The sequence below is a fragment of the Uloborus diversus genome, chromosome 10 (assembly GCF_026930045.1).
Source record: "Uloborus diversus isolate 005 chromosome 10, Udiv.v.3.1, whole genome shotgun sequence".
NCBI lineage: Eukaryota > Metazoa > Arthropoda > Arachnida > Araneae > Uloboridae > Uloborus > Uloborus diversus.
The window spans coordinates 119,608,927-119,630,031 of record NC_072740.1 but is presented as its reverse complement, the minus strand read 5'-3'; the positions used below and the strand labels follow the sequence as shown (position 1 = coordinate 119,630,031).

At 34.8% G+C, this 21,105-nt stretch overlaps 1 protein-coding gene across 1 annotated transcript in view; it reads left to right on the top strand.

Annotated features, from left to right (window-relative positions):
• The first annotated feature begins 381 nt into the window (after positions 1-381).
• The window catches only part of LOC129231145 (serine-rich adhesin for platelets-like), a 110,751-nt gene continuing 90,027 nt past the window's right edge, over positions 382-21,105 (top strand). The window contains exon 1 of the mRNA XM_054865393.1: positions 382-649. Within this exon, the coding sequence (XP_054721368.1) occupies positions 382-649 (268 nt within the window). The remainder of the gene's footprint in view (positions 650-21,105) is intronic.

The following is a 21,105-nucleotide window of genomic DNA, read 5'->3' as shown; positions in this document are numbered from 1 at the left end:
GGAGTTGATAAATAAAAATCGTTGTGGCACATGATTGTTTTTGTAAATTTTTATCCAATTAAGAGAAGTGACGTTTTAAAACGTGTATTGTACGTTTTGATTTAAAGGTAAACTGCAAAATCTCAGTTTGAATGAAAAATTAGATTTGTGATACCAGCTATCAGTGAACTACATCAGAACATGGCATTATATTTGACAAAACTAAGAGCAAAAATATGATGGATGTACCTGTACGACGTCGCAATTTTTGAATAAATATGAAAAATGAGTTTTTTAAATATAAATTTATGTTTGAGCCGATTTAAGCAATGCCGAGACATTTCAGACCTTGCCAAATCAATTTTAAAAATCGATATTGCTGTTCATGAATGAAAAGTCAAGATGCCTTTTTATAAAAAGATCGGAAATTTCAATTCAAAAACTTTTAAGTTTTCTGGAAGAAGTGAAACATCTGAATATGATGCTGCAAATGAAATGCTCGTTACTGTTCTAAAACACTTAGCCGATCTTGTCGAATTATCTAGTGATGTTTTTGGTTCCGTTGAAAATGAATGCCGTAAAGTGTTTGAAAGAACTCGTAAATTAGCAATTAAAATAGAACGGTGCCAAGAAAAAGTGGATAAACTGAACGCCAAAACTGCCATTGTTCGTAAGTACAGTTTGATTTTTCTCCTTTTTGTTAGTTTTGAAAATGAGTGCGATTAGGTATGTTTTGTTTTTGTCTTTAATTGTTTTTCACAGTATTTGACAGCATTGCTAGGGTTTTTTTTTGGGGGGAGGGGAGCAATTATATAATGTGACCGCGTTCGCGTTCCGCTTATAGTGTATTAGTTGACGTTAATTGAAAAGAATATATGGTGTATTTAGTAAGACTTTTATAGACGTGTATTTTGAAATGATGAAAACTTTGTTTCATAAAGTTAATTTGTTTAACATGAGAGCTTGTTTTTCTTAACGTTTCTCGCTTAAGAGCTTAAGACTTTTCATTATTTCAAGTGTAAAAAAAGTTATTTCACGTTTTTAGCTGTAGTTCCTCGTTTTATTTCAGATTAATATTCGACAAAATTTTTCTTACTCTTACGAATTCATCAGTTTGTTTTGTTTTGTACTTGCTATTGCTCTTTATAATTCAGAATATTATTACCCTTTCGCATTATTTTTCTTATCAGTCTTAAAAATGCATAATTTGAAAATTAAATTAATTTCGTGCAGATATGCTATAAATGTACTGCAAAACATTTTAGTATGAAGAGACAAAAATTTCCTCCATTTCGGACGCCACCCGGGCGACTAAAAGTACATTGGCGACTTTTTTTTCAGAATGACACAATAATAATGTATATAAACTCCGACAATCTATTGTTCTGGCGACTCAAAAATTTTGAGGAGGAAATTTAACTAGGGCGGGGCTCCAGAAATTTGTTAAAAAGGGTGCGATTGATTTTTATTGCATCCCCCTTACTCAGGCATGCCGACCTAGGAGGGGGGGGGGGGGGGGCATGGCACAGATTGCTGTATTAAAATTTTTAGAGGACGTGTTTTGAGGGGTACTTTCCTTTTGGGGGGCTCTTGCTCTGGGGGGCCCCTTATGGTATTTGGGTCGAAGGGGGTGCGCCTTTGTCTTGAGGGAGCACCCCTGTCTTACTATGTATCAAATTTACACTCGCATGGGAAGAGGAGCCTCCCATGCGCATGCGTTTGTGAAAACTCAATTTCGAAAATTTCCCGTGGAAAATCTCTGAACACTCTCTCTTCCCTTGACATTACCTGAGATGGTCTATGCGTCTTAATGAATTCAGTTTCGAAAACTGCCCTGGCGTAGGCCCCCGAACCTCTCTGCTCCTAAATCACTAAAATTGTCTTTTTTTTTTTTTTTAATTTCAAGTTTGAAAAATTTCCGAATCAGTGTTCTGAACCCCAATCATTCCCTTTACTAACGTAATTATCGCTCCTACCTTGCATCTACCATTGGAATTTAGCTAGCAGTATTTTCATGTATTGAAAAAAAAAATCTCAGCTGTATCTCCGATTACACACAATGCCAGTTCGCTAGTCATTTCATCAGTATTTAAGCAAGAATTTTCTCCCGGAGAGGAGGAGTCAAAACAAAGCCTAATTTTCACCCGATAGATTTTTGTCATAAAAGACCTTACGTCGAACCCGTCATTTCAAATTCCTTCCCCGGTGGGAGGGGGGGGGGCAAAGGGTACATGCATAATATTTATTGTTGGGGGAAAAAAACACCAAAAGGCATAAACAAATGTATAGTTACATTGTTTCCAAAGTCCAACACTCTTTGGTTGTGAACCAAATGACGCGTCTGCTGCTCACGTTTATATATATATATATATATATATATATATATATATATATATATATATATATATATATATATATATATATATATAAACCCCACCTGTCAGTGTTCCGGATTTACACTATGTCTTGTATGCAACGCGTTTGCAATAATATCTTGAATATGCAAAATATATTGCAGTTAATTAAATCACCAAAAAAAAAAAACTTTTTTTCCTCTCTTGATAAAATTCCTCTGTTGGAAATGCAAACTGCAAAACCAAATGAATATTTTAAACCACTTTCACTGCTACACTTTAATGTTGAATGAACGCTTCTGTGAAACACATGAATCTGTTTCAAACAAATGAACACGCGCTTCTAACATATTTTTGATTAAAATATACATATTTAAAAAATTCTCCTTTTCTGTTACTCTTAGAAGTAAAATACTCCGAAGAATCGGGATTCGTTACACACAAACACCTGTTCTATATTCCTTAAAACATGTGTGTCATTTTTTTTCTTATCGCTTTGAGCGATTTGAATCAAAACTTTGGATCAGGCGACCAATGAATAACGCATTTCAAATGGGTCACACTTCTGCAACTGTATTCCCTCTTTATCTAAACCTTTCTAAAATATTTACCAACCAAAAAAAAAGTCTTCTTTTTTTCCAGTGACGCAATAAGAGTTCTGGAGCGTGCGCCCTTGATTCGATGGAAGAAGTGTTTAACATTTGTCAACAAGCAACGAGTGATGGGTTGAAGTTGAAACGGATCTTTTTAGAATTTCGCTGAATTGAGCTAGTTTCGGACTCTGTTTATGAGTAAAACACTGTTTATTTTTCATGGTGTCTGAATTTGAAAGATAAGGGAGATCAGATACAGTATTGCAGAGAATTGCTTTTGTTATTATAATTTAATTTAACGCGGTATTAAATTATCTCTGGTTTTATGCAAATAAATAAATAAATAAATAAATAAATAAAAGAAATAGAAAAATGTAAAAATATCCCTAGGAAAAAAAGATCGCTTTCTAAGATTTTAAAATTATTTTAGGGGGGAGGGAGAGAGAACCCAATGACAATGAGCCTCCAACAGAGGCGGCGAGTGGGGCTTTTAAGTGCAGGGGCAATTTTTTTAAAGAAGTTAAAGACTATTTTAGGCTATCTTGAGTGACTAGGGGGGGGGGAGGGGAGGGGGGCTTTTGATGTTCTCTCGCGTAAATGTTATGGAATTGTAGTTTTAAAAACGCCGTTTTAGTAGAGTTTTGTCAACGTTTGAGGAATGGAGAAGAGTTTCCAGGGTAGTCCTGTAATGTTTTTTTTAAATAAAGTAACTAATAATAATAATAACGAAGAAGTTTGGACTGTCTTTGATAATGTAAGGGTAAGGAAGGCTTTTCCCGGAAAAAATCTTGCACTGATTTCTTAAAGACGCAAATTAAAGCCATCTTTAGTCAACTTAGAGCAAGGGGTTTGGGGTTCTCTTCCAGAAGTTTTGCAAAGTTCAGAACATTCTTTGAACGTAATTTAAACCGTTATTACAGAAGGAGGAATAGGGTTCAGAAGTTTTCCCAGTATTTTTTTTTTTTTTTTTTTTTGAACTGATGAAATCCTAAGAACTCTTGAACGTCTTTTGGAGACTTCAGAAAAAGATCTCCGTTTTTTTTTAATTGCGGGTGTCTTAAAAACGCAGTTTTACGCTATCTACGGGGCTCTCTTCCTGAATTTTCCCCCTCAAACTGGAGTCTCCCTTACGTAAAGTTAGGTCATCTTTGAGTTTAAAGAAAGGAGAGAGTACGCTCGGAGATTTTCTCCCGAAAAAAAATGCAAAACTGAAGTTTTAAAACTGAAATTTTAAACAGTATTTAGTGACGTTAATGTTCGAGTAACCTCACCCAGAATGTTTTGAAATTGAAATCTTAACGTTGAGGCAATCTTTGATGATGAAAAAAGTGTGGGGACAGTCGCCCTCCTCCTTGCCGCCCCCCCCCCCCCGATTTGCCGCCACTGGTCTCCCAACTTGCTCCAAATGTTCGTGCTGTTGAGCTTCGCACCTCTCTAGCCCTTCAGAAGAATATTTTAATGGTTAATATAAAACTCTCTTCCCCTCAAAGGCAATAAAACTGGAAAAATTTCGGTGCGCCACTTCCAAAAAGTGGAGCGTTAGGGCTAAAAACGATGGTCCTATTTGGATTCAGGGGTCATTTTACAAGTAAGATGAAGCAGGAATGGTGGCAGAAGCATTTTGAAGGGGGTTTTTCTTTGCAGCGCAGTATCATTTTGTTTAACCTCTACTTTCATTAATTAGGACGACCTAGATACACTATATGACCGGATTAATGACGCACTACTGTATTATGTTTGTTCAAAATATTCATTCTTTGATTATTTTTTTAAAAAATAGCGAAGAACAGTATGGAAAAGCAATTACAGAATTCAAATTTCAACTTATTCTTACGCTTTAAAAAAACTATTGTTGAATGGTTAGAAAAAGCAATGATAAATTTAGAACCAAAGGCGCCCTTATGAGGGGCAAGGGGGGGGGGCTAGAGTACCCCCCCCCCCTCCTAGAAATTAGAACGTCCTTGCAGGTCTTCCTTGCCAAGCCTGATCGACGCCGTCGTGCAAATGTTTTTTGAGCCCCTTTATACACTGGCTTTCGGGGAAAATGTAGTAAACACGTGGAGTGACGGTTTGTAGACAAATATAAAATGGAAAAGAATATGTTTGGCACTTAATTCATTTAAAAAATAATGTTCGAGTGTTTAAATTTGGAGTATAATATATGTTTTTACTTAATATCTCCAAATTATTTCGAGTTCATCAGCTCCTCTGATATGCTAATAATGCGTTTTGGTAAAAGAAAGTATTTTAAATATCAAGTTAAAACGCCGCTTTGAGTATCTGTCTAATTTCTAAGTGATGAATTATTGATAAAACTTTTATGCCTGTCAAAACATGACAACAAGAGCAATGGCGCAACTAGAAAATAGTTGTAGGGAGCATACTGTAAAAAAATATTCTTCTTTAAAAAGACAGGTACGGGGTAGTGATTGCAACACCGGTATACCAGTATATCGGATACCGGTATTTCGAGCAATTTTGCAATTTCGTAATACAGTGAAGCACCGTTTATACGTTTCTCTTTTATACGTTTTTATCAATTATACGTTTTTAGAATTGGTGCCTGCAGAGTCTAATACACATTAACCTATACCTACTATACGTTTTTTCATTTGTACGCTTTTTTTGTACAGTCCCTTCAAAAACGTATAAACGGTGCTTCACTGTACCAGTATTTTCTGAGGTAAATTACCGATATTTTCGGTATTAGCTGAAAATAATAAAGTTTCAATTAAAGAAATTTCAATTTAACTTATTAAATATCTACTTATGTTTTAAATGTACATTTCTTTTCCATGACACAGAACCAAAATCAATCTATTGACGTACCAATTTGGCTTCAAAAGCACGAACTAATAGAATATATCATTAAACAAAAGTAGCAAAAAGATTGCAAAATGAAATTTTCATTGCTAAGTATAGATGGTGAGATGAATCGCATTTTTGTGCGTTTTTGTGCACCATGTTTTTATTTTCTCCATTTCCCTGATCACTCACTTTCCCTTATATGAAAGTTAATTTCGAGTATGATTTCGAATGTATTTTTTCTTTGAATAATTTATCCCAACCATCAATTGCAGTAATACTTAATGATATTTTCTTTAAATATTTTTCTCAACTGTACTGAATTTTGGTGAAATATTTTTTCTTGTTAGCAAAACAAATGGTAATTGTTTGTCACCGGTATTAGTTTGTTGTCATATCTCCCTTTATACTTAGCAAGATAATGTTTAGAAATTATAGAGTGCCTTGAAAATTTGCATTGAGGTTAAGCATAATATTCACATAGTTACATGATTATAATTGTAAATAATTTTGAAAAGAACGCGAAAACGAATAAGATTAAATTTAGTCAAGTTTATCGTAAATTTAAAACCAAAGGGCTAATAATAAAAATCAAACACGAGCCTCTCCTGATCAAGAGAAAATGATGTTAATTTTGGAAAAGTATCGTCTCCCGGAAAGAAATTACAACTAGCTATACATCTAAATAATGATAATAATAATAATACATACAATACAGAAGAAATACGCACACAAAAGAATTTTTTCCAAAAATAATGCATAAGATTTGAAGATGAAGGACTTCTTTCTAGCTTCCACCCAAAAAGAGGATGTGTATCACGCATTGTTAACAGTACCACCGACCTGAAATTGAATTCAGAAAGAATATTTTCAACTGTAGGAAAGTTGACAAAATGAGTTCCAGGCTTAGAGACAATGCAATAGATGTAGTATGTTTCTTACTATTATTGATTTTTTATTGTGACATTTGTTCCTTCATTATATATTTGATTACAGTACGTTTTCATAAATAATACAATAACTGTACAAAATTGTGAAATGTGGCAACGAAACAATATGTTTTCAAGCATTTTTTGAAAAATTTCAAGTACCGGCATTAATACCGGTATTCCGGTATCACTTTTTAAAAATACCGAATACCGGTATTGAATTTTTGGTCCGGTATTGCAATCGCTTGTCCGGGGGGGGGGGGGGTTCTCCTCGGAAAAATTATGAAACTTGTAGTTTTAAAAACGCAATTTTAGACGGTGTTTGGTGGGGGACGGGAGGTACGAGGGGACCCGCGGAAATTTGTAGAAGTTGAAGAAGCCTTAAAAAGCGATTAGGCCACATTTATTGACGTTAGAACAAGGGATGGAACTCTGGGACTCTCCCTGATCGTTTTTTTTTTTTTGAAAAATAGATGGAAATCAATTTTTCTTTTCCCTCCAAATTTTGGAAATAAAACTTCAAAAAACGCAATTGTAGATAACTGGGAAGATTTTTGCGGGAAGAGGAGTCCTGGAGTGTTTTTTTTTTTTTTTTTCAAAATTTAAGTTCTAAAAACAAAACGGAAGCAATATTCTATGATATTAGGATGAGAGGTTCGGAGGCTATTCCACTAAAATTTTTCTTAAGTCACGTTCAAAAAATCTAGTTTTTATATTAAATGAAAGCGGTTCGGAGGCCCTTGCCCGAATATTTTCTAAAATTGAAGTTTAAAAAACACGATTGTAAGACCATATTTGGTAACACAAGGACCCGCAATCTTTCGGAATTAAAGCTTCCAAAACTCAATTTTAGGTGATTTTCGAAAGCAGTTTCAAGCGATGTTATTTGGTAATCGGGAGCATTCCCTGGAAATTTTGCGAAATTGAAGATCTGCAATCGAAATTTGAGATGCTCCGTAATTCTTTTAAGGGGAGAGATTCATAGGAGTGGCATTCTTAAGACTTTAATTTCAGACGAACTAGAAAAAAGAAAAATTATAAGTAAAAAGAAAAGGAATAGGATTGGCGGAGTTGGGTAGCAGAAAAATTAGAAGTAACTATTGAAAATTTTGAATTCAAAGACTTCTTTTTAAAAGACGTCTAAGTTTTATCCCAACATCATAAGTTTACCCCAACAGAGCTCGGCGCCTTTTCGACTCAGGCGCCGTCGTGCGATGCACGATTTTGCACATAGGGACGGTGCGGCCCTGCTTCCTTGCTTTTAGTCATTTTTCTTTGCAAAAATTTAAAAACGTCTCTTCTCCAGCCATCAATGAATCGGTTATTAAAAATGTCAAACTTTAATGACTATAATTTGTCCTGAAATCGGTTTCCATGGGGAAAAGATCCTGCTAAACTATGGTTAAAATATCTGAGCCCTCTCCCCCCCCTTACAATGTCGCATATTATGGGTGCCTATGTTTAAAGCCCCTTTTTTCAATATCATAAAACAGCATATCGTAGCCTCAGAGCAACAGTGAGATATCTTAGTGTTAGTTCTGGAATTAGATATCTCTTACTGTTGCTCTGAGGCGACGATATAGTCGACAGAATTCGCACCTCGTTGCTCCAGTGTTAACGCACCGGTGATAACGCCTTTACCCGAGAAAACTGTTATTTCAAGTATGCATCACCGACATCACCCGTATCCTGGTTTGCTTATGTTCATCACAAATGCTTCGGTGCATTCAAAGCTAAAACTTTTTTGCTTAATGTATCGGCTATTTTGCTTCAATTTTTTAAAATTGTTTCATGGATTAATATTTATTTATTTATTTATATTTTATTGATGTATTAATTTATTGCTCTTTCTCTTTTAAATTTTTAGTTTTGCATTCAATATTAATTGTTTTACTGCAGAAGATTCGGAGTAATTGATTTCGTTGTTTGTTTTTGAACAAATGGCATCTGGTGTCTGACAGTGAAAAATATTGATGCTGACGATAAAATTTGCTCTTTTAAAAAACGTTCGTTTGTTATTGAATGTAACAACAAAATCTCATTTTAGGCGTTTCTCCGAGCAGCAGATTTATCGAATACAAGAGTACGAAACCATTCATTTTATTTCTTCCATGACGAAAATTAATTGAAGCTAAGTATTGTTCGAGGTAAATTTGTACCACATAACGATTGTGTTTCCATGTTTAACATTTATGTATTAATAACAAGACAAGGTGTTGAATGTTAGCTATTCACAAAACGAGGCAAGGATAGTGTTATTAAAGTGCTCTATTGTGAAGGTGAAGCTCATGTGCTGTTCACATCAAAACTGAAGTCTGAACAAGATATTATGACCTTAATTGCTTGATGAAATAATCGTACTCATTGTAAAAAATAAGTAGGTAACAAAATCACTCGTTTTTCTTGTCTGTCGAAACATTCAATGATTTAAGACGCTTTGTTACATTTTTCTCTATCTAATTAAAAACATTCATTTATTTACTATTATTTTTCATCTGATTTAGAACGAATATGCGAAACTGAAGAAATCAAAATAAGGAAATGTGAAATGAAAATAAAATACAACACAGCGTATCCAAACTTATTTGAAAAAAAAAAAAAAAAAAAATCCCATGGATGTCCAAGGTAAACTACTTGTTTAACGCAAGTGGCAGCGATTTCTTATTAGCACTTATTGCTCGCTGTCAGTTTAGCTATTAGGCTAATGTTATGTGGCTGTTGGCTCGAAATTCATGATGCGTAGCGCAGTAGTATTTTATTAAATCTCTTAACTGGTGGGGTGGGATGTCTACACAGGGGTGTCCCCCCTAAGAAAAAGGGGGCACCCCCCAAATCGCGAAGACAACCCAAAAAGCAAGAGCCCCTCCTCAAAAGGGAAAAGTACCCCTAAAAACACCCCCCTAAAAATTTCAATTGCGCAGACAGCGCCATGACCCCCCCCCCCTCCCTAGGTGGGCACCCCTGTCTTACACCCCAGAAGAATTATACTTGTGCATTCGAACGTTTTATAATGTTTTCATTTAGGGCTTTATAGTGCAATAGGATGATAAAGCGTAGTATCAGAAAAAAATTCATTTTTTGCATTTTTGCCATCTATTGTACCGGGTGATCAGAAAACGAGTATACATTTTGAAAATTGAAAATACCCGGAATAATGAATTTAGATAGGTAAAAATTGATACACATGCTTGAAATGACATGGGATTTTATTGTAACCACCGTTTATTGTAAGTTTGTAAAAGCATTATTACAACGGGGAATCTTCTCTCCAATAAGATGGTTGCAGCTAAATTTTGCTGGATTTAACCGATTCCTTGGTGAACATTGAATTTGATTTTTAACAGTATAAGGTCTCATGCAAAAAGAAAATGAGTTGGGAAAAATTAGTATGAAAAATGGCAATGTAGGTTCGGATCCATTGTATTTTTTACTACTGCTTCTAAAAAGGGTTGAAGGTCTAAAAAGCAGTTGGTGTATTGAAACTGTCTGCAAACCTGATGGCTAAGGTCTGGAGTCGGTGCAGCGTCAAGCTTATACATACAGTCTACAGTCCGGTTTGCAACATCCAGAGACAGCAATGTGGCTCTTGTTTGGCCTTGATGGGCTCATCAGTCTGGAACAGCTACAACAGAGCTGGAGGGAGGTGTTCTCTCTTTGATTACCTTCACCCTTCACACTGGTAGCTAAAATTAATTTAACACACTAGCGAAAGTCCACAAGCACAGTGCGGCTCAACCTGTAAAGTTAAGGTAAAAGTTTAGGAAATAAGCTGTAAGTTACCGCTCATTTAATTTTTGCTCTTAGTGTGAAGGTAATCTCATGTTCAATGAGACGACATCTGCCTTCCGCTCGGTTATCACTATTCCAGAATAATGCGCCCAAAACAAGGACGAAACTGCAGTCTCTGAATGTAGTAGCTGGGTTGTCGGTGTAAGTTTGTAGTTTTGCTTTAGCTCCGGTTTTATGCGAAACTTACAGCTTATTATCAAGCTTCTGTGGAAATTAATCGAAAAACTTTGGAGAAAGCCCCATAGGGACTCAGGATATTATCTAAAATGCAGCTTGTTTACAAATGTGGATGTCTATAGAATTTATCAAAACTGTTTATTGAGTTTATGAAATGTCTATAAAAATGGCTAGAAATTTCTAGATTATACCTAAACCCAAGAAAAAATGTATACTTTGCAAAATAAATCATATACATTATCTTATACATAGTTTATATGGTTACAGTGTTGATTCATAAACCTATAAGAATGTCATTGTCCATACATAGATCTCATGAATTTTAAATGTAGTGTTTTATAGGGAATGTGTGCACTTGTTAACAAGAATATTTAGTCTAATGTAACTTTTTGTGCAAAAACTGTGTACAGATTTTGTAAAGGTTTGTCGAGAGGATGTACGGAATGCGACAATGATTTTGTACCTAACTTTTATATTAAGCGAAAAATATTGCTAGAACATGTATGAATTATTTTTCTACGTTATAACGATGTTGAATGAATATTGTATTTATTTTTTGTGGTTATCATTTTAAAATGTGTCAATGTTTGCACTTAGATATACATTGCAATTACGTCTTCATTTGCTGTTTTGATCTATTGTACAACATTGGAAGAAAATGCTTTCCCAAACTTTATAGTTACCTGTGATTTACTACTTTACAAAGGGGTTCTCCCAGGGGTGTGCACGGGTAGGGGGGGGGGGGAGAGAAGGGACACATGTTGTTCCGGGCCCGAGCCTGAAGGGGGCCCGAGGTTTTTAAAATGAGGAGTGATAGATATGTAGAAACGTAGGGGTAAACAATATGGAGTAGGGACCGTAAAACTCATTTGTGACAGACCCCAAAACTTCTGTGCACGCCCCTGGGTTCTCCAATTCCTTTAGAATTTTGGATGGAGTTCGCAAGGGAAAAAAGGTTGGAAACCAATTATCGCTAGTATTTAGTAAAATTCTTTATGGAGTGTGTTGTATAAATAACTAACTGAGAAGGAAGTTTTATGTTTGCCATTTTTAGGCAGCTTTGAACGGTCTACCTCAAAAATAAAAGTTGTGTCAGATGACGTATGTTCAACAGTCAGGTTTAAATAAAACAATAAATAAATAAATAAGTAAATAGTGTAAAATTACCCATAAACGTGCAGAATTATTGTCATTAATAGGCCAAATATTCCATTTGTCGGATTTTCTGAGGAAACCCCTCTATGTGTTGTTAACTGTTGATTTGTATACGAAAAACCGGTCTAAGTGAATTCATGAGCATCAAAGGACCTCTGTGTTAAATTTGGCAAAGATCCGCCGTAAACTATGGGTTTGCATAAGGAACATACATGCACACACTCACCCACATGCAGCCCAGGACCGTCATTTAGGCGATAAGGGGGATCAATTGACCCCCCCCCCCTCCGCTGGATTTTAGAAACATAATGAAACTAGGCATTTTTTATACGTACTTTGTTGCTTTTTCCCAATAAAATGTATTGAACGCAAACCCTTCGTTCCACCCCCCACAGAATTGTGAAATGACGGTTCTAATACAGCCATATAAAAGCATATATGGATTTCTATTATTTTTTATTTAATGAAAAAAAGGAGAAATGTACGTCATATTGCTAAACCTGTTACATGTTTAAGTGAAGAATTCCTCACAAGAACGAAACAAAAAATGAGCTTTTTTTTTTGCTTTATATGTAGTATATGCGCCCTGTTGAGAAAGTGCAATTTCACTAAAAGCCAACTACTAATGATTCATCTCACATAACGTCAAAGCGCTTGCGGAATGTGAGAATTGCGAAGAAATTTCTTTTTCTTGAGAATTATTACGAGGCATAGAAAACTGGTTGCTGGTGGAGGTGTTGTCAGATTTGAGTCCAGCTTTCAGATATTTTCGTTGAATTTGAGCTCTCCAGACAAATGGCTATGCAAGAACTGAAGTTGACGAACTGGTTATGCAGTTAAAGACTTGGAAAATACTTAGGGTTCAATGGAAATTAAATTTTAAAAAGAAATACCGAGGTCAAGATTTGTCGTGGAATTCGTAGGTAAAGCTGCAAGAGTATGACCGCTTGTTTTTTTTTCTAAGCGGATCTGTTTAAACCTAAGGCCACTATATAAGGGGAGCTGACTTATCCGACATTTTGGTTCCAAAATTGCAGGGGCACAAAATTAGTTTTTATGAAAAAGCCTCGTTGCAGAAAACTGGTGCTCAAGCTTATTTAGCTAAGTTGCCTGATTGCTGTTTTATTATTTTATTCTGTAAATGAAAAAGATTTAATTAATACAAGTTAAAAAACAAATTAGGTGTGGAAATGACGTTCATTACAGTAAACATTCCCTGAAATCAAGGGCGCCCATATGCAAAATTTTAAGGGGGGGCTCAAAAATTTTCTCCATGGTTTAGCAGAATATTTTCCCCATGGAAACATATTTTAGTACAAATTAGAGATATTAAAATTTGACATTTTTAATAACTTATTCATTAATGGCTGGAAAAGTATTTTTAATACATTTTTGCAAAGAAAAAAGAACTAAAAGCAAGAAAGTTCTCATTTCTAAGGGGTGGGGGACTTGATCCCCCACTTGCCCCCCTATATGGGCGCCCTTGCCTGAAATATTTTTGTTTAATTTGTGAAATAAGTTACCTTTCTAGATTGACCTTAAGTAACAGTTTACTCAACTAAACATCAATTGTTTTACGCCATAGCAACCAGCAAATGTAATAACTTATTTATAAACTAGCCGCCTGCGGCGACCAGCTGGTCCGCCTTTTTACGCCAGGGGTGCCGCCTTCGGCGGCTGCTTAAACAATTTAGCGACGACATTAATCAATGTTTTTCTCTATAAATCAGTATTATCATTCGTTTTTTTACGCCAATGTTGCCGCCATCGGCGGCTGCTTAAATTAATTTCGTGGCGGTTTCAATCAATCTATATCTATCTATATCATTAATAATTTGAATAAAGTATTTTCTAGATCTGTCTCCAGTTTCGTCGTTTGGAATATTTTTAAAGGAGGGGGAGGGGAGACACAAACGACGTACTCTTCATGCAAATTTTGTCGAATAATAAACAAAAAGCACTTCCACTTTTATGTGAAAGCATTGTTTTTTCAAAGTCATGGTGTATGTGGAGGAGGGAGGGGGGCATTGACACCCAATGTGCAAGCAGCCACCTACGGCGGCTGTTTGACTAACTTGTCATTTACCTTTTTACTTCAAGTTTGCCGCCTTCGGCGGTTGTTTAAATAAATTTGGCAGCATTATTAATCAATCCATCTCTATCTTTTTTTTTGTGCCATTCATATTTTTACGCCAAGATTGCCGCCTTCGGCGGCTATCTACCTTAACAATCTATCTCTACATTTTCTTATCCATCTCTATTTATTTTGACCTCCTCACCCATTTCCTAATAAAAACAAAGAACACTCAAAAAACCGCTTTTTTTCATTTAAGTAGAGCAAAAAAAAAAAAAAAAAAAAGCTCAAATTCCCCGTAGTGGGCAAAAGCGTTTGACAAAGATAAAAAAAATCTCGCTGTTTTTATTGAATTAATGCGCACAACTATGAAATGTAACGTAATATAGATACAGCAAAAGGTCCAGCTTGGGAGGGGGGGGGATGGAAAAAGAAATAAATGCAATCCCTAAATAAAACAAAAAAAAAAGGAAAGAAAAAAAAGCAAGCGCTGCCGAAAAAACACGTGGTCATCACGTCAGAAAATGAAGTAAGCTATATAGTAAAAAAAAAAGATTAACATTGCTTGCGATTAAGATTCCATCGTAAATATCGAATCGAAACCCAAGTAGTGACGTCACAGGCATAAAGGATTGAAGAACGCTTTTTTCGACTGATGCGTGAAAGGACATGATGTGTTCAGCATTAAAAATATTGTAAAAAAAAAAACTTTTGCGTATTTTTAAGAACTTTTTTCTTCTGAAGAGGGCGAAATGGTTTTACTATTACCAACTTAAATTTCAGAAATGAGGCGTTGATACTTCTCGCAGGATGATATTAGAAAAAAATAAAACCCAGGAAAACATGCAAATTAAAGGTTTTTTCAAAAATTCATAAAAAATACAAAAATTGCTCTATCTTCAAAATTTTTTTGTTCATCATATTTAAAATTAAATTTCCGACACTATAGTATCAAAAATATTTGCCTGGCGCGATTGGTTCGGAGTCTGTGAGGTTAAAAGTACTAAAAAGTGCTAAAAATCACATAAAACATTAAATAACTTTTTTTCTAATTAAAATATCAAAAATCGAAGTCCGAGGTGCACAACTGCAGCAAAAACTACACCTGTATACCAAATTTCATCTTTCTAGGCCTTACCGTTTTCCCGGGATGCGCGCCACACACACACACACACAAACATCTCTTTTTATTATATGTATAGATACTAGAAACAGGGTTGGATTCAAAGCTGTCTTGGAACCAAAATGTCGGATAAGTCGGCCTGTCCTCTTATAGGGGTTTTATTTAAACCCATCCATCTGAACTAAAACCAGGGGTAGTCAACTGGGGGGGGGGGGATCATGACGTAGATTACAACACTGTCATTACAACATATCTTATACATTAAACCATCGAAAATTATTGATCTTAAAATTGAAAACTTTATGTAAGGGAGAAAAGAATATAATTAATCCGTATTCTTTCTACAAAAAAAAAAAGGTGGTGGTGGGGATGACACCTATCCCGAAAAAATATTCTAAATTTACATCAAACATCGCAGTTAAAAGCGGCGTTTGGGAGGAGGGACGTTCTCTCCCGAATCCTCATCAAAATTGAAGTCAGCATTTTAGCCTTTAATGACGTTTAGGAAGTGGGAAGTTTTCTAGAATATTTTCTAAAATTTTTGTTTTAAAAATATAATTTAAGTTTATCTTAGAGGAAGGGAATGGGGAAGGTTCAGGGGCTCACACGGAAATATTTCAGCTTTGAACACTGAGAAGCGCATTATATAGTTAGACGAAAACCTTACATTTCAACTTTTTTTTTTTTTTTTTTGCTTCCAGTAATAGATTTAAAGTATGATTCCCTCATTTAGATTTTTTTTTTCATCAAAGGAGCTGAATCGCCGTCCCCAAAAGTATGTAGCCCGGGGCGGACCACCCCCTCCGCCCCACCCTAGCTACGCCACTCTCTATATCTCTGTACATCTTAAATTCAATGCAATCTATTTCTCACATAATGTGTCGATTTTTTCTTTCTTTTTTTTTTCAGCGCGTTCTTTCATAGAGCAGAAAATTTCTGCTCTGGAAAAAAAAAATCCCACAGGAATAAAATATGGAATAGGTAAAAATGAGGTCAAAATGCGATTGATATTTTCCTGTAAGACATTTTTTGATAGCGCTGAGGATAGACGTTATTTGCCTCAAAACAATGGATGTCACCTTTCATGGCCATCGTGGCTTGAAAGGCTTCGAATTGATTTCTGCGTGCTTTTATATTTGTTTTGTGTTGATTTGCCTCTAGGCTAGTCCTTCATATGAGATTGGTTACTAACCGAGGGCCTATGTTGAAGGTCTTATTCAGCTTCAAAATGATGAAAGAAATATTTTTTGAAAAAGATTTAGGGGGAAGATTGGATCCCCTTATCTATGAGTGATATTTTCGTATCGATTGTAAATATTTTAACAATTGAATTATGGTGGCTTTATTTGAGGCCACCAATTTTTTTTCAGCCATTTGTTGAAGACACTATCAATTGGCTGAATATATATATATATATATATATATATATATATATATATATATATATATATATATATATATATATATATATATATATATATATATATATATATATATATATATATATATATATATATATATATATAAATTAAAATTGGTGGCTTTAAATGAAGCTACGACCGCGCCTCAAAGGGTCCAACATCCAGCACACAACATCCACTCCTTGGCATTAATTTGAATTTCGACATCTTGAATTCAAATTATGATTGCGATAGGAGTTATTTAGAGAAACAAGAAACCTAACCAGACCCTTGAATTCAAATTATGTTTTTCGCAGACACAAACTGCGATAGGGCCTGGTTAGGTTTCTTGTTTCTCTAAATAACTCCTATCGCAATCATAATTTGAATTCAAGATGTCAGAAATCAAATTAATACCAGGCGCATGCTGCACGTTTTTTTTTTTTTTTTTTTTTTTTTTGTGCGTGTGTGTATTGGCAGGGTCGAGAAAATTTTTATTTATAGGAACAAGAAAATATTTATTTAGCATTTAAATATATATGAGAAAATATTTATTAATTTGGAAAAGTCTTGATACTTTCTAAAAGTAAAATCTCTAAAAACCCTAGATAAGTAAATCACTGTTTAACCCGTTTTTGCTGCTTAAAAAAATCGATGCTTTCTTCATAAAAAAAGAATAAATCGTCGCAAAAATTTTTCTTTCTTGGACGTCCTCCAAACTATCTCTTATCACGCTATGCTATATTATATTCTTAGATAGTCGACATAGAATGAGGGGTTAGTTTGGCAATGACAAGAAAAGGTCGAATAAAAAGATTATCCAACCTTTCATTCTACACGAAATCGGAAAACGCTATTTTATGATGGAATTATTCTCAGATTTTAATTTTAAAAATCCATTAGCAATGAAAATTTGATGAGAAGGAAATGAATTGCTTCTGACATCGCGTGGAGATCATTTGTTCTGTGTTTGCTAGTAAATATGGCAGATGGAACTGAACTCACTCTGTAAGAGAGGAAATCGTTTTCAGGAAATGGTTTTATATATATGGTAGAATCCATGTCAACTCAACAAGGGCTGTAACATGATGGTCACGGATTTTTTTGAATTTAACATATGTTAAAATTCATAAAAAATCACGTTAAATAATATTACGTTTTTTTTTTCTTATACTTTTTTTTTTTTTTTTTGCGCAAAAAATTCCTAGGCCGAGATACAGGCCGCCAAAGATGGCAGTCCTGTCATGATTTCTCACTTGGGATTTTCGTCAAAATCTTTTAAAGTACATTTTCCAAAAGAACGGTAGAATATTTTTTGTTGCAGTTTGTTTTATTTAAAAGGATATTTTTTCTTGTTTAAAAAATATGCAACATTTTGAAATATGTGCTTTAGTTTTTTCCACAGTACGTATTTTGAAAAAAAAAATAGTTTAAAATAATGTTTTTGAATTTTCTCAAATATGTCAATTTCAAAAATTTTCATTTTTTTTTACAGTTTATTAGTACTACTGAGCACTACGTTCCCTGAAAATGAGAGCTTCCACTTTTTCGTTTTACAGATTTTAGAGGCACTTGAAAAAATGAGGGTTTTTAAGGAATTCTTTACGTAATTGCAGACCTGTAAATTCAAAAAACATTTTCGCAACAATTGGCAGAAAACACTTTTAATTAAGTTATATAATGAAATTTTCATTTTGAGTCGCCATTTTATTCAGGATATGAAATTTAGTGAGAACATTTAACTTAACGATTCTTTCGGCGCTACGCTGAAAGGTTGCGTGGGGAAATACAGCGAATCCGGCTGGAGATCGTGCGTTCTAGTTTTCATTAAAAATAAAACTCCTGGATAAAGTAGAGACTCAAAATGAAAATTTCGCTATATAAACTAATTAAAAGTGTTTTCTGGCCACTTGTTGCGGAAATGTTTTTTGAATTTTCAGGTCTGCATTTATATAAGGAGTTCCTTAAAAACCCTCATTTTTTTCAAATGCCTCTAAAATATGTTAAACGAAAAAGTGGAAGCTCTCCTTTTCAGGGAACGTAGTGCTCAAAGTTTAAAATTGACATGTTTGAAAAAAAGAAGAAAAATAACTTTGAACTTTTTTTCAAAAGACTGTGGAAAAAAAACTAAAGCACATATTTCAAAATGTAGCATATGTTTTAAAACAAGAAGAAATATCCTTTTAAATAAAACAAACTGCAACAAAATATATTCTACCGTTCCTGAGATAATGTACTTTAAAGATTTTGACGAAAATTCCAAGTATGAAATCATGACAGGACCGCCCGGCCCAGAATTTTTTTTTGGGGGAGGGAGGGGGGCAAAAAACACGTATTTCTTAATTTTTTATGAACTTTAACATGTGTTAAATTCAAAAAAAAAAAAAAAAAAAATCCGAGAGCATCATGTTACAGTCCTTGTTGAATTGACATGGATTCTACTATATATATATATCAAGGGGTTGAATTTGCAAATTTTCCAGCACCGGAATGCCAATGATAAATAATTGAATCCTGTCATGAAAGATTTTATGTGAATAGGAGAATCTCTTTTCCCAGCGGGGGTGCCCTCCCCCACCCCTGAGAGCAAGGGCGCACCCCCGCCCAAAATGAGAAAAATACCCTCCCCCTATAACTTTCAATGGCGCAGTCTGCACCATGACGCCCCCCCCCCCCCCATTCCCACCTGGGTGGGCACTCCTGTTTTCCAGAAAGCATACTGGAACGGCGTTCTAGTTTTTTCCTGCACCAAATCACCCCTGATATATATATATATATATATATATTTGCACTATCGAGTGGCACGAAAACGAAATTAATGAATGAATTCCCATTTCACTAAAATGGTCGTTAATGATAAATACATTACTTAATAAATGAATTTCAAGATAACAGACCAAGACACTAATAACATAGAATACATGTGAATAATTTAAAGTTCGATTGATTCAAGTATGCCACTATCACTAATGCGTTTCTGAAATAGATTCGTTTTATCAAACGAATTTTCATTCAATGTTCATAATTTATTTATTTTTTTACTTTTTTGGCGAAAAAACAAAGCTCGTAGTTCTTAGTTTGACAGATGAATTTTTCAGACCTTTTTTTTTTTTTTCAAAGAACCAGAGTGATCTTCGGAAAGTAAATTATATTATTTTCAAAATGAGTCGTACAAGGACCATTACCTCTTTCTTTCTTTTTTTTTAAATAGCTTTAAAAAGAATTCATCTGGAAGGATTCACATTTTTTCGTTTTGCATTGCGTAGTGAAATCAAGATTTTTAGAAAACGAGATTGCTTCTTGCTCCTTCCATAAATTTTACAGACAAGACAACAGACAGTGAGTGACGATTTCTTCAAAAACTCAGAAATGAGCCTTTACACCTATCAACTAGGAAAACATTTATACAGGTTTGCATACAATGTAGTGAACAGCTAAGAGGGAAATATTCGACTCTTGAAGAAGACGCGAGGGGCGTGTCAATAGATCCTGACGTCATTACGGTTCTGCGCCTTTACAAGTACACAGCCAGTAGCGGATTTACCATGTCGCAATTGCGAAGGACCCCCATGACCATTGGGGCCACAAAAGGGAATACAAAAATGCATATGATAGATATTTTTCATAGTTCCGGGATTGACAATGGAGCCCCTAAAAATGCATTGCGACAGGCCCCAAGTCTCGAAAATAACCCGCCCACTATAGTTCTTAACTAAAAAGGAGGACGCCAGTATCTGCATAGGTGTCAAGATTTGCCTTCTGCGTCAAATTTTTTCGTTCGGTTTTCATGAGAGCTACCAGTCTGTATTTCCATGTAATGGTGTCTATAAGAAAATTGAGGGAGAAATAACAGTACTATCGATATCGATGGGATTATCGATACTTTTTGGTAGGGGAGACCGGGGCTTGTATGCAAAGGGGTAAGCATAGGCGGATGGTGCATCAAAAAAGTGAGAAATCGAAGGAGCTGCGGGGGAAGGGAAAGTTAGGGGGGCGGTGTCCCTACAGCTGATTAAAATATGAAATCATGGGGAAATGACCAAGATGGGCGTTTATTTTTATCCTCAAAACGGGACATTTACTAATTTTAGGCATCTGCACCTGCATGTTTAAAAAAGTGCCATTTTGTAAAATAGTTAATGAGAGATACAACAAAAATGAACACTGAAAAAAGAAGGATGGATGCAATTATTTGATGTAAAAATTTTGCTTAAGGTGCTGATTTTAAATAAAAACAAAATTTTCATCAGAATTCCGTAAAATTTACTTTTAAAACAGTATATCAGTGGCGCACACAAGGGAGGGGTCCAGGGGGTCCGGACCCCTCCCATAGGTCTTGCTTTTTTACCGATTGATTATGATTCTATGTATTTTGTACGTAGAATAATTTCAAGCAAAAGGTAACAGTACTTTCCTTTGTTATAAGTGAAATAATAAAGTCCTCATGTTAAAAGATTTTTTAAAATGTTGTGCACTATTTCTATAACGAATTGCCTATAAGACGCAGAATGATGATTATAAACGAGTACACTGTAATAAAACTATGTTTTTAGTTTTGTAATTACAGAATAAAATGAGATTCTATGAACTTGAATCCATTTTTTAATTATAAGAAAAGTAACAGCATAATTATTTTGCTCTCTGGTTATTTACTTAAGTATATTTCATTAAACAATGTTAATTCAATTTCAATAGTTTATTTGTTACTGTTTTTCATTTCCGGGAAT